At 39.4% G+C, this 14,421-nt stretch overlaps 1 protein-coding gene across 1 annotated transcript in view; it reads left to right on the top strand.

The window, feature by feature from the left end:
- Positions 1 to 1,078: 1,078 nt before the first annotated feature.
- The window catches only part of BCL2 (BCL2 apoptosis regulator), a 391,876-nt gene continuing 378,533 nt past the window's right edge, over positions 1,079 to 14,421 (top strand). Inside the window, exon 1 of the mRNA XM_030207524.1 lies at positions 1,079 to 2,486. Within this exon, the coding sequence (XP_030063384.1) occupies positions 1,947 to 2,486 (540 nt within the window). The 5' untranslated portion in view covers positions 1,079 to 1,946. The remainder of the gene's footprint in view (positions 2,487 to 14,421) is intronic.

Here is a 14,421-nt window from a genome sequence, read left to right on the forward strand (position 1 = left end):
CATGGCTCACTACTTTGTAAAATGAGTTAGGGATCCTTTTACAAAAGTGTGGTAGGAAATTGCCTTAGCACACATTTTGTAGGTGCTAAGGGCTCATGTGGTAGCTGTAGGCTAACCAATTAGTATGAGGAAATGTACAGGTGCTAACTAGTTAATACAGGAATGCTCAGTCTCTATCCATGGCATGCCCTCAAAATAAATAAATAAATAAATTTAGGACACGGTTAGCACGTTTACATTTGGAAGATACCTCAGGACCCTGAGCACAGTATGAGTACTCCAATTATGTTCATCTTGTGTTTGAAACACTGCCATTCAGGCCAAGAATCAAAGCGCCTAACACAGCTTAATAGAAGAGCTGCGCCTATGTAAGCATTTACCCAAGAGAAGCAGCAAGCAGTGCTTTAGGGCAGAGTAATTTTGGAGAATTAGAAAAGCGCATAAATGTTCCTTTAAAAGTATTTCTTTATATCTCGAAATTAATATGTGGACAAATTTAAAAGTATATTTTCTTGTTACTTACTAAATGTTATATATATTTCTGTTTATTTTTCCTGGCATTTATTTTATTTAAATGTATAACTGAAATTTAATAAAGAATAAATTAAAAAAAAAAGAATTAGAAAAGCGCCACTAACTTACACTTTTAACATTTTCCTTTTGAAAAGATGAAGCATATGTTGTAGACATTCTGCTACCCCATAATGCTTTTCATCCTCTCCCACATATGCCTTTAAAATTGCCTGTACCGGGCGCTCTCGGAGCCAGACAGAACCGTCCGGACCTGCCCGTCACCCCCCACCGCAGCCTCCGCAGAGTCCGCACAGAGACCACCCGCAACCATCAGAGCCCCGCCCACTAATTGAACGTCAGCCCGACAATAATAATGAATGGGCCGAACACAAGAGAAACCGCAGCGCGCGCTCCGAAGCACATAATAAACCCAACGCTGGGCACCGCCCCCTCCCTGTCGGGATATCGTGTGTGTTTGTGTGCGAGCGCTTTTCTCTTCTGTGGTGGCTGCCCGGGGGTTTTTTTTTTTTGAATGAACGGTGACGTAGCGCGGGAGGAAGGAGAACTACGCGTTGTGCGAGTGTAGCCAGAGAATGAAGCGAGGGTCCTCCTGTCCCGCTTCCAGCCAGCCAGCAGAAGGATCAGCACCGAAAACGGCAAAGCAAAGAGAGGGGAAGCCGCTCGCCATCTCTCGCCTCCGGGGGACACCAGAGTATTATTATCCTAACACACCCAAAGGCTCGCCTCCTCTCTCCCCGCTTGGATGTTGCACATCTGCCCGGGAGATTCTAATCGGAGGGGGATTGTTCTTCCGTCAGCCTGAAGCGCGCATTTCACTACTGTAAGCAACGTGCTAGCGTCCTTTCATTTTCAAAGCGTGTAAATAAAATAAAAAAATAATAAACCATTATTGCACTGAAAGGAGATGAAAACTGCACTGCAGCGTTTCTGCAAGCCTTTGGAATAAAATTGCGTATCGATCCTTGGCAGCGTGCAGGACCTGTATATGTTCATTTTCATGCTGAGAAGACATACATGAAACCAACTTTCAACGGAGGAGCAAGTTATTGGCAGCCGCAGTGCTCGTTCCAATTGCTACAGGGCTAACACGTTTCCAGCTGCAATTCGACAAGCAAAAATTAATAGCTTTCACTCCGATTACAGCAGATTCTGGGAACTATCCATATAACATTTTCTTTTTTAGTACGAAAGGAAATCCAGCGGTGCAGTCCTCTCTCAAGGAGAGCTCATAAATGCTCTCTGTGCTGAGGGAGGGAAATAAAACAGAGCAGAAGAGCCGAAGCCGGCCGGCGAGTATGTGAGCAGACAGACCCAGGACCACCGCCAGCACAAACAACGCTCCCGTTCAGTGCCCGAGGAGGAGGAGCGGGGCTGCTGGGGGGGCCCTATACCGCCTCCCTCTCATCCGAAGCATGGCTGAGCCGGGGAGAGAAGCAGACGGCGGCGGCTACGATAACCGGGAGATAGTGGTGAACTACATCCATTATAAACTATCACAGAGGGGCTTCGCTTGGGAATGCCAGGAAGCCGGGGCTGCTGCTACCAATCCTGAGCCGCCGCCTCCTGCTGCTGCTACAGACGACAGCCCAGCGCCTCCGGTCCAGCCCCGGGACCCCGCTGCCACCGCGTCGTCTTCTCAGCTGCTGCACCGCACCCTGCGCCAAGCGGGCGACGAGTTCTCGCGCCGCTACCAGCGCGACTTCGCGCACATGTCCGAGCAGCTGCACGTGACGCCGTGCACGGCGCGGGTCCGATTCGCCGCCGTGGCCGACGAGCTGTTCCGTGACGGCGTGAACTGGGGGCGCATTGTGGCCTTCCTGGAGTTCGGCGGTGTGCTGTGTGCCGAGAGCGTCAACCGCGAGATGGCGCCGCTCGTCGAGTCCATAGCCGGCTGGATGACGGATTACCTGAACGCGCGCCTGCAGCCCTGGATCCAGGAGCAGGGAGGCTGGGTACGTGCGCGCTTGCGCTCTTTGCGTGCATCCCCCCCCCCCCCCCCCACTCATTCTGAGACGCGCAGTGCATATGGAATTGATTGATAATGTTTTATGTAGTTTGCAAAGGTACTGTGTGGATGTTTTCCTATGGATTTGATTTTTAGATTTTAAAGTTGGGTTTCCCCTTGCTTTGTGGCTTTATGGTATTTTTTATATGCACTTCTACCTACAAACTAATATTTGTTGATTTTGTAGTTTCTAGTTTTTAACGTTTGGAAAAGCTTGATAGAACTAGCCATAATTTTCTGAACAATTTTTCTCTCTTGTCCAATAAAGGGAAAGGTTTTATTCACTTCATTTTGCTATTATTCCCCCTCTTAAGAAAAGGCCAAGGGGCTTTATAGTTTACATATTTTATTGAATTTGCAAAGTAAATAATTTTGGTTGGCCACCCCTTCCTAAATAAAATGACAATTGGTAGCACTATCCCAGTGGGTATAGTGGGTTCTTGAGCTCTGCCAATATTGCTCTTTAGGGAGAGAGGCAGTTTCTGTTGAGATTAGTACCTACAAATATTTCCAAAAAGTGGGCTGCTTCTCAGGGTGCTCTGAAGGCTATTGGGCACCTTCCTTGCCTTTGATTCTGGTGGAATCACCCCTTTCTTTATTGCCACTTGCCTGGTAAGCTATAAAAATATCTTGGTGGCCCAGGTAATCTGTGCTATTTACATGGCTTCTAAGTAAATCATACTTCCCACTGCTCAGGAGCCACCACAGTCTGCTTTTACAGAAAACAAGCAGTGCTTACATTGAACAGGACTGAAGGTCAGCCTTGTCTCATCTGCTGCCAAGTAGGCGACCTTGGCTTGATGCTCCGTGTAAGTCACCAGACTGGCGGAGTATAACACTGTTCCTAAAGTAACACTTCTCACTTGTTCAGGGACAGGGTGAGATTTATATGCATATTATACAGCTTTTTCTACAAAGGTCATGGTTAAAATGAAGGAATGGAGAAAAGAAACCCTCCAATATAAAGAAATACGACCTTACATTGATGGTGGGACAAAATGGATCTTTCTGATTGTGTTTTTTTTTTTTAATCTTAAATCAAAATTTTGTGGAGTTTTAAGTAAGAGTGAAGAAACAGTATTGTCTTAAATGTGAGTGCATTGTACTAATGGATGCAAAATATTGGATAAGATAATATTTGAGCTCCCCATAATTTAAGAGATTTTCTGTGGCTAGAATTTGCTGTATCTTCTGAAACCAGGCTTTCATATTAGAGGAAAAAACTTGTTTGTTTTTTTTTAACCTAACAGCTGTAGTTAGCTTCTCACCAGTCAAAAGAAAAGGTGATAAAGAGCTCTGGAATTAATACACAGAAAAGTTAGCAGCATATCAGTATTATTAGGAGCATACTGATAAAACAGTACCTGTAATAATAGCAACAGTTTTGAATATAGTTCTCCAAAAGGTAAATTATGGAATAGAACCATCATATATATATGTATGTAGAAAAGTGTCCTTAACTTTGTGTGGTCTGTAGCACCAGTTGGACATACCAGGTCCAATATGATGTATTCATGAATGTGTCAGATACTGCCAGATTATAATTTTGTATTGTTTATGTGTGGAGAAAGAATGAACATTAGAGGTTTTCTACTAGTAGTCCAAATTGCTGAATTTTTTAGCCTGACTTTGTGTTTTTCCTCATTTTGGTATGATTGCCTTGGGTTAGTTAACATTTATCAGATGTATATACATTTTTCAAAATTTGTTTCCACTTTTTTTCAGTAATTGTACATTTTGTAGTGAGAGATGAATAAGTGCTGAAGATCTGTTGAATTTCAGCATGGAGATGGATTGCATTGTCATTCATCCCCCAGAATAATATTGCTCATTTGAAGGTCTTTCATTCTGAATCTGTTGGAGTTTTTTTCCTTTCTTTCTAAGCTGACATAAGATGTTACCATGAAATGATGATGATAATAAGAAAACCTATAGTGAAACTCGAGGGTTTTTTTTTTTAAAGCTATGTTGTGTCAGATACGCAAATTAAAATGAATAATGGGATTATTGATCCTCGCTTCCATTTTGACATATTGGGGAAAGCAGGCAACTAATCTGTATTTGTTCTTTTGTTATGAAAAAAAATGTGCTGGGGTCTGGGGGGGAGGTGACAGACTGACATTTTATCATTTTAAAAAATATTTGTTTAAAATGATTTTACTTTGCAACAGAAATAAAAGTAAAGAAACAAGAAAAATATGATACCTTTTTATTGGACTTGCTTCTGGGAGTTGAGATTTTCTTCTTCAGATCAGAACAGAATGAGCATAGGATGACATTACTAGTAAATATAAGGGAATTGTAAAAAAAACCCCAAACATTCTTGTGACAGTCTGAAGGGAAAGGTTGAGGGAGGGGGGCAGGTTGATGGGAAAGTGACAGGGAGTAGGATTTTTATGGCTTGTAATGAGTTTCTTGTCCATTCCAACATGGCTGATCATTTTAACTTAACAAAGTCTAATGTGCCTGATTTGTTTACAATTCTTCTTGCTGTATCATAAGGCTAGTTGCAGTGCTCTGGTATCGCCTTCTTTTTGCTAACCTTTATTTTTGTGTGTAATTGGACAAACACTGCAATCACAGTTGCTTTACAAAAAAATCGTAAGCAGTTATGTTGGAGCTTGGAAAACACTTAAAGGAAATATTTTTGATAGTAGGTCTCTGTTTAAGATCACTCAAAGTAATTGATAATCTTGCACGGAGGAATATGAAATCAGCAAACCCTTGAGGCAATGTGACTTTAACAATGCCCGCTCTTCCAAACCATTGATAGGATAGGTGGCATGGAGCCATGATGCAATCTCATTTATTGGTTTATGTATGTAAAGTTATTTTCTTGCTATAGTTGTACTGTAATCTACTCCAGTACTTGGTTTAGGCAGATGTGAACTTGCAACACTCAGAATACAGATCTTTCACAACATCTTTTTCTGATGCCAGCATCAGAGTTATCCAGAAGAATGAAAACATTGCCTTTAAACACTATGGATCACATTTATATTTACCACATTTCTTGCGATTCAGCTTGAAAAGTACATTCCTGGTCTGGTTCACAGGATTCAGGTGGGAGTTATTTAAAAACAAAACAAAACAAAAACCCCAGAAAAGCATTATACTTCTTATTCACACTAACAAAAACTCCTCTATTGCTTTTATCACTTATTGCTGAAAAGGCATTCAGTAAGAAGACTGCACAAACTTCATCTCTCGTGACCTTAGAAGTGATGGGATCTGCCAGATGCCATATTAAATAGCTTTCTGCAGTGTCAGTCATATGAAGCTCAATTTGGAACTAATGTTGAATTTTCTGAACTCTTCTCTCTTTAGCATGGTACATGCCAGGGATGCACTCTCTCTCCCTTACTTTGCATTTTCAATGAATCCTTATATTGGACAGTGCAGACAAATTGGGACTGTATATTGGCACAACTCTGGCATCATAAACAGACACAGTAATGCTTTTGTCCAGAACTGCTCATCTCGCTCCCCAGTACTCAAACTTCAGGAGATTAGCAGTGTTGCATATTAATAATCCACATACTATTCTGGCTAGTCTGTCCCTACATGTAAATGACAACCTTTTTTCATTTAAATGGATACACCATTATTTCCTTTATTTAATTATATCTTACTCTTGCGAAATGCTTCCACTGAATTTTCTGCCAGTCCCCGAAGATAAAAACATAGTTAAAATACAAACTAAATCAATACAGCCTTTAAGAAACCTCAAAGGAAATTTGTTTCGTAACGCTGGAGCATTACATTGGAATATCTATAAACCGTTTCAACAAGTGTATGACCTTCTGTTTGATTCCGGAGACTCATTAATTAATAAGTTCTTAATAAGCATGAAGGGTCACTTGGCACCTGGTAGTGATTTCCGCTTCTTCCAACGATTCATATTCCAGACTCATTTTTCTCCTAAAATATTTCCTTTCAAAGGAAATATTTGTACACTGCTTTGATGCTTTTTGCTTCATAAACCATAAACCAAAGGCATAATAATCTGGATAGTATTGAGTGAATGAATCTGCTTTTTTTTTCCGCAATGAAAATCAATCAGTTTTCGCTTCCTCATTTTGGGATCCTTTTACTAACACTAGTTCTCGCTTACTGCAGCTTAAGAGGAGAGGACTTATCACGGGACATGCTCAGGCATTCTGTGACAATTCTCAAATCTGTGCGCCCTACCCACACGCTAAAAATGAGTTTCTTTTTTGATGGTGGGGTGTAGGGAGTGGGTGTTTCTGCGCTAATCAGCGCATCTACATTAGCACGTGCTAACTGATTAATGCAGGTTTACTGCGTGAGCCCAGACCACTTACAGAATGGGTGGTGGTAATTGCTTAAGCTGGAATATTTTTAATGGCCATTTGCTAATGGAGGCATTAGTGCAATGTGATGAATTAAAAATCAGCCATTTTACAGCTGTGGTAAGAATGACGTTTGCATGCAGGAAAGACCTGCTGCGTAAGGGCCTGCTGAAGGCCACTTTTTACCACAGCTTAGTAAAAAGACCCCTTTTATTTTGAGTGGTCATATTTTGGGGAACTGTCTTTCCCTAAAATGATAAACCATCTATTACAATAGTATGACGTAACATTTTCATGTCAAATCAGATCAAATAAATGGTTGGAATTTAATTAGCTTTTCTTTGGAGAAATAATTTCATGCTGCGTCTACACAAGTTTCAGTTCATTCACAAGGATAAAAAAAAAAAAGGGCCATAAAGGCTTATTATCCCTCCAGTCGCTGTCTATCCCAGAGAATACCCAGAGAGCCTCCTCAGTTTTGCTAAATTTTAAAGTATTGATAGAGTGCTTGCTTAATCCCTGTACAACATATAAATGATTTCAGCAACAAGTTGTTCGTAGTTCATGTTCTGCTTGGTTTGAGAGTAGCTCTGAGAAATGAATAATCCATCGCCATTGTGACCCTGCTCAAACCAAGATATATTACCCATAAAACAGTTGCTGTATTAAAAACTACCTGAGGGCTAATCAGAAATAATTCTTTACAGAAGTATGTATAATGCACATGCAAAAAAACCCAACATAATCTAATAAATCTGACTGAAAGTTCTCCCATATAAATACCGCTAAATATTCAGAGGCAATGCCAGGAAGAACTTGCACCAATTCTGGCCTCGTTCCGAGATCCAGGACTTGTTACTAAGCTCAGCTAGACAGGGTAGAGATGCTTTCCAGCTACCATATAGAGTTAGTTTTTCTAATCAAAAAAGCACACAGTTTTGGAATGCGCTACCCAAAACCCTGAAAACCATGAACAATCTAACCAGCTTCCGCAAAGCTCTGAAAACACACCTCTTTAACAAAGCTTACAATAACCACCCTCAATGATACAATTCATCCCCCAAATCACCCTAACACACCTAAAACATTTCTCATACAACCTACCCAACATCAGCCCATCTATCACCTCTCTTACCTCAGCTTATGATCAACTGTATTTAAATCATGGACTGACTTTATCATAACCTTACTCTGTAAGCCACATTGAGCCTGCAAAAAGGTAGGATAATGTGGGGTACACTACAAATGCAATAAATAAATAAATAAATAATCTATTCTGTTTTTTAAACCACTGTAGAGAGGTTTAAGAACTCCTGTACTGTTAGATAGCCTTGCAGAAAAGAGTGGAGTACAGCCAGATTTTATTTAGGTTTAAGTTCTTTTAACAAATATTCATTTGCTTCTACATTTTGCCAGAAGCCTTTAGAGTTTTTCTGTTTGACTTTGGACTTCAAGCCCCTGCAGTAAGAGTAACAGTTTTAAACCGACCCTCACAAATCAAAGCCATCACAGAAGTGTTTAAAGCCATCAGTATCTCCCAAATTCTATTAAGGGTGTCTTAAGTTGTGTGCGCTAGTTTGCCGCATAGCCAAATTGCGCACACAGCTTAATTGATAAGCCATTCAGTGCTGATAATTGGTACTTAACCAATTAGTGGTGCTAATTCAATTTAATTAGAATTGACACACACAGCTTTCTAGGTGTATTCTGTAATGTGCGCCATGGGCGTGGAATGGGTGGGTTGTGGGCATTTCAGAAAGCTATATACACTATTATGAAATACACCCGATCTGTGTCTAAGTTAGGCACAGGTATTTAGGCCTGGTTTTAGGTGGCCTAAATGGGTTGCGCCTAAATTTTAGTCGAAAGAACAGTGCGTGAACATATTCTGTAAACTATACCTAACTTCAGACGTAGTTTATAGAATCTCGCTAAGCGCTTGGTTTTTCTGCGCCGATTTTTAAGGTGCCATTTATAGAATTTGGCCCTATGTCTTCGCATAGACATTTTTGTAGACACTGTCAAATAGCAAATCACATTCAGCTACCGTTAAAAACATGATGAAACTGAGCAAGTTACACTTGTGTGTATCAAAACTTGTCTAAATTTTTGAAAACTGTACTAATTAACCCATAAATGGCAGTGAGACGCGGCAGTGAGCTGTACGTCCTCTGCTGAAAGTAAGAGGTAGCATTAGACTGCAGTATAGGCTTGTCTCTTCAGCTACAACAGAGACTAATTCCTCTTGTTGGAGTATTTCAGAAGGCCAGGGGACTTCGTCCCTATCTTGGACATAAGACTTCTTATTCTCAACTGGAAGCTGATCTTACCTACACTAAATCCAACTGGATATCCAGATGTTAGATAGACATTCTGGTGAGTTTTATTCCTTTTTACAGCTATACCGGCATACCATGCATTTTTAAGAATTGAAGACTGCACTGCAGAGGGACCATTACCCCTTATCATAAGTCCTCCTACCCAAACATGAAGAAACATTTATGAGCCCCCCCCCCCAAAAAAAATGGGAAAGGATCCTTTAGTGAGTGAACGTAATTACTCCTTCCATTGTTCAGGCAGGGGAGTGAGTCAATATAGAGTAGTCTCTTTGTCTGAGCTAACAGAGTGAAAAGGAAAAAGAAATATTTATGTTGTAATTTACATTTGTATCTAAAAAGGTCAGTCCTGTGTTCTGTTCCTAGAGATATTTGGTATAAATCTCCTGGGATGTGTATATCAAGGAATTCTTCCTGTTTTACTGTGTGTGTGTATGTAAATATATATAATCTTGCCTTCACCTTCCAAACATTTAATCACACCAGAAAAGTTATTGAATTTAGCTCGTAGAACTGTAGTGTTTTAATTTCTTTACACTTAGAGCTTCTGATTCCAGATAATTATAAAATGTAAATATAGGTGTTTATTTTTTAGGCAGTTTTTAAATGGTGCCGAACATCTAATGTGAAATGCAATATTCTTGTAAGGATTGTGGAGACTGAGATAAGCCAACAACTGCTAGCCTCTCAAGATCATAGAGCATCAGAACTTCATGCAACATTGGAGTAACTTTATAACAAGATGCTTAGCCTATGCGGATAAGTTCTTATGTTTATTTTATAAAGTGAGGGTATGTGCATAAGTGGTGTTGTAAAATAAACTCCCCACTTTGGAAAGCTCCCACATGAGATTAGATCTGCTGTGAGGCATGCACAAATTTCCTGTTTAATTTTATGTGCATATACATGTGTTTTAATAAAATATCCCCCAAATTCTGTATATGGCTTCTTGAGTTACACATGCAAATCTGGGTGTATTCTGATTTGTGTGCATAATTTAATTTGATAACGAGCCAATCAGTGCCAATAATTGCATTCTAAGAAGCTATTATCAATGAACACAAAAAGTGAGGACAAATTGAGGAGGAAATCCAAAAAACGTTTAGTAAAATGACGACCCGGCCATGTTTCGGCATTAAAGCCTGCATCAGGGGTCAAACAAATCTAAACAGAAATAAAATTAAAATAAATTAACGATTATAATTAAGATAAACAAATTGGTTAAAAATAATCATAATGAAAAGTACATATAAAACATAGTGACATTTACAAATAAATTCTTCGTATTGTATGGATGATCATAAGAAATATGTGTGAATGAAAAAAACCAAATACATTTGTGTAAAGAATAAATTAAAAGAGCAATTCTAAGTAAAATACATAGATTGTAAATCAAAACATACCTGAAAAAAGTTTGTTTTGTTGTAATCAGACCATAAATGATATTGTGTTGGAGTGGGTGGGAAAAATAAATAAAAAGATGAAAAGTAAAGAATAGTGAATAATAGAAAAATAATTAAATTTTAATTATTTTTGAAAAATTTGTTAAAAATACATTTATCAAAAATAGATAAGGGATTTGTAAAAAATGTGACTGTATAATTATTACTTTTAAACGAAAAACGTAACGTCTTTAGATAATAAACATTTTGAGATTATCGTTATATGCAAGCAAAGTGTACCTTTTTAGGTTGTCACTCGATAAAAAACCAAGGAAAATATGGCTTTAGGACTTCTGTAAAAGAAAATCAAAGTGCTGTTAGTAGGAGAAAAACAAGAGGAATAACAAAAACTGAAAGTATAAAAGGACCTACCGTGATGTGAAGAAATATAGTATGAGTGGTAGTGCTATAAACTTATTGAATTGATAGATAAATACTTGAACGTATATCAAAAGTGTGTAATATAGAGTAAACCTTTGTGTTCAAACATGTAACAAACTTTGTATTTTGAAAAATATCTGTCGAAAGTGCTGTGAATGCAAGATAAACAAGCTCAGAAATATATCAGGAGTGTGAATGTTAAAAGTTGTATTGGTGAGGGGAACAATTGCGTTACTAACCTTAAAAAGTGTGCCATGACAAGTAAAGGAGTAAATGGAATGATGCTCAGAGACTAAACAGATAGTGCACAACGATGTACTAACTATCCACATTGTTTTTTTTATGTTTCAACGTTTTTTATTGATGACATTTCAAACAGAAATCACATTCCATTACTTAGTAGAGCAAGATACATTTCAATTCCAGTAAACATGTGAATCAATATGCTACTAACAGTCATCAGATTTTTATTACTCATTTTATCTCCCCCCCTCCCCCCCTCCCTCTATATGTATTGCAACTGTATATTGAACAAGTGTTATTGAACATACAATAAAATAATGCAACCATTAACTCGTGTCTAGTGTTCAGTCTCTAAAGTTTCCCTTTATCTATAATTACTATTTTTCATGGTATTGATAGTAGCACTGTCTATTACATTTATGAACCAGTTCAAAGCCCACATCTGCTTATTGTTGCACTGCCTATAACGGTCCCAGTTTGTTAAGTACTGCGCTCCTAGCCTTGTGGGAAATATGTTGTAAGTACCTTGACCATATCTTGACAAATATTTTCCTTTTCTTCGGGGCGTTATATGCCTCTCTGGCTTCCCATAACATTAACTCATGTAATCTACTTCTCCAGTGCCAAAAGGATGGAGGTTCAGCCTGCAACCAGTGTTTAAGTATACATTTTTTTCCCACTGCATAGGCCTTGCATAAAAATAGCTCCTGATCTTTATCAGAAATCCCATACGCATTTCTTTTATTCAAAAGCACTCCCCTCCATGAGGGTAACAGTCTTTGTCCCAGGAGTTGTTCAAAGTATGTCTGCAACAGTTTCCAAAAATGTTGTATACTAGCACATTTCCAAAATGCATGGAAAAATGTGTTGTTATCTTCATGACACTTTGGGCATTGTACATCTGTTATCCATCCTGCTTTTACTGCTTGTGATTGCGATATGTATCCCCTGTAAATTACCCTGTATTGACTCTCTTGTAGTTCCGCCCCACCCACTTGCCTCGGGATATCTTTCATATATTTTACAAAATCTATTCCTGTCAACTCGTATCCTAGATCTTTGCTCCATGACTTTTCAAGTGACTCATATATACGGGGGGGGCTAAGGGTCTCCCATGCTTTATGCAAACTCGATACAGACACCTGCCCATACTCATCCCCTTTCAAAAAATCACGAATCTTGGATCCCAACCCTGTACCCAAAGCAGTTTGGTCCATACTGAACCAATAGTGATGTAATTGCCGATATTTATAATGGTCTTTTGCGTTTAGAGACAATCTCTGCCTCATGTCATTAAAGCTATACAGAACCCCCTCTTCATTTACTAAGTGTTCTAATAAGGTGATACCCTGTGCCGACCAGCTCTCAAATAGCCCCTTTTCTAACCCTGGTGGGAAGTCTCCATTCCCACACAGTGGGAGTAGATCACTAACATTGGGATTATACTTCCAAGCTTGCATAACCTCTTTCCATACCTTCCTCAAAGGTTGGAGCAATATATTACTTCTGGCACAAACTGGTAGATTTTTTGTTTTTGCATGCAACAAGAAGTTCAAATGCCAGGGCCTAAATAGTGCTTGCTCCCAACTCAATGGTGTATACTGAGTAGTTCCACAGAGCCAGTCCCTGAGATGTCTCATAAGGCATGCCTGGTTGTACCTTTTAATACAGGGTAATCCCATTCCCCCCCGGGCCCACCCATCGGTCAAGTGGTCAAATCTCACCTTGGATTTCTTCCCTCCCCATAAAAATCCCCGACAGATCTTATTCAACTGTCGTAAATCCTTACTATTTATATATATTGGTAGCACTTGCAACAGATAGAGCCATCTAGGAAATATAATCATTTTAAATAGATTTATTCGGCCCATTAATGATATCGGTAAGGGGTTCCAGCGTTCTATAGACTGTCTAGTATCATGTAATTGCTTTGCCACATTAATTGTATAAATTTTTGCGGTATCCATTGTTAGTCGGATTCCCAAATATCTAAAGGATTCCTCTGCCCATCTCAATGGTAAGTGTCTCAACTTATCTCTGATTTGATCTCCCTCCCTCTGCAAGACTTCAGACTTATCTAGGTTGAGCTTAAAACCAGAGAAGTCACCATACTCTGCCATACACTCTAAAAGAGCCGGCAACGATGTTTCTGGTTGAGTTACATGAGCCAATAAATCATCTGCAAAAGCTGCTATCTTAAAAGTTTCCGAACCCACCTGAATACCTTGTACATCCGGTGTTCTCTGTATATCTCTTATCAATGGGTCCAGAGTAAGAACAAACAACAGGGGCGACAATGGGCATCCCTGCCTTGTCCCCCGATTTATGGGAAACGGCGAGGACACGATACCATTGACCCCTACCTGAGCTTGTGGCAAATAATATAAAGCTTGAATCGCTTCTTGAAAAAACCCCTTTATACCGTAGGCGTCTAAAGTTCCAAATAAAAATCCCCATACTACTCTATCGAACGCCTTTTCGGCATCGAAACTGATTAGTACCGATGGTATGTCCTGTTTAGATGTTTTCTCCAAGGTTGTCAAAATCTTCCTCATGTTTTTGGTAATAGTTCTACCCTGTACGAATCCCACCTGAGATTCCTCAATTAGATCTGGCAGTATACGAGAAAGACGATTTGCCAGTACTTTAGCAAATAGCTTAGCTTCATAATTGAGTAAGGATATTGGCCTATAGGATTCAGGTTTCTTGGTATCCCTCCCTGGTTTTGGGATTACTATAATTTGTGCTGTTCTTAAGGAGGCGGGCATTTGTTTTTCCTGTACTATAGCATTGAACATTGAGGTAAGTGGTGTTACTATGTCATCTTTTAATAATTTGTAAAATTCACCTCTGTATCCGTCCGGGCCCGGGGCTTTACCCAGCGGTCCCTGCTGTATAGCCCATGAGACTTCTTCTACTTCTATGGGGGCGTTTAACATATCTAAGCCTGTTGCATCTATTTGTGGGAGATCCTGTCCAGCAAAATAGATCTCATTATCTACCGCGGGAGGGTCCGGGGTGGCATATAGATTCTTATAGTATTCTTGCATGATTTTATTAATTTGAGTATCCTCATTTTCTAATGTTCCTGTAGCTGACTTCAATGCATTTATCTTATAGGGACCCTGCTGAGACTTTGTCAGTCTGGCTAACATTCTTCCACTTTT

The sequence above is a fragment of the Microcaecilia unicolor genome, chromosome 1 (genome assembly GCF_901765095.1).
Source record: "Microcaecilia unicolor chromosome 1, aMicUni1.1, whole genome shotgun sequence".
Classification (NCBI taxonomy): Eukaryota; Metazoa; Chordata; class Amphibia; order Gymnophiona; family Siphonopidae; genus Microcaecilia; species Microcaecilia unicolor.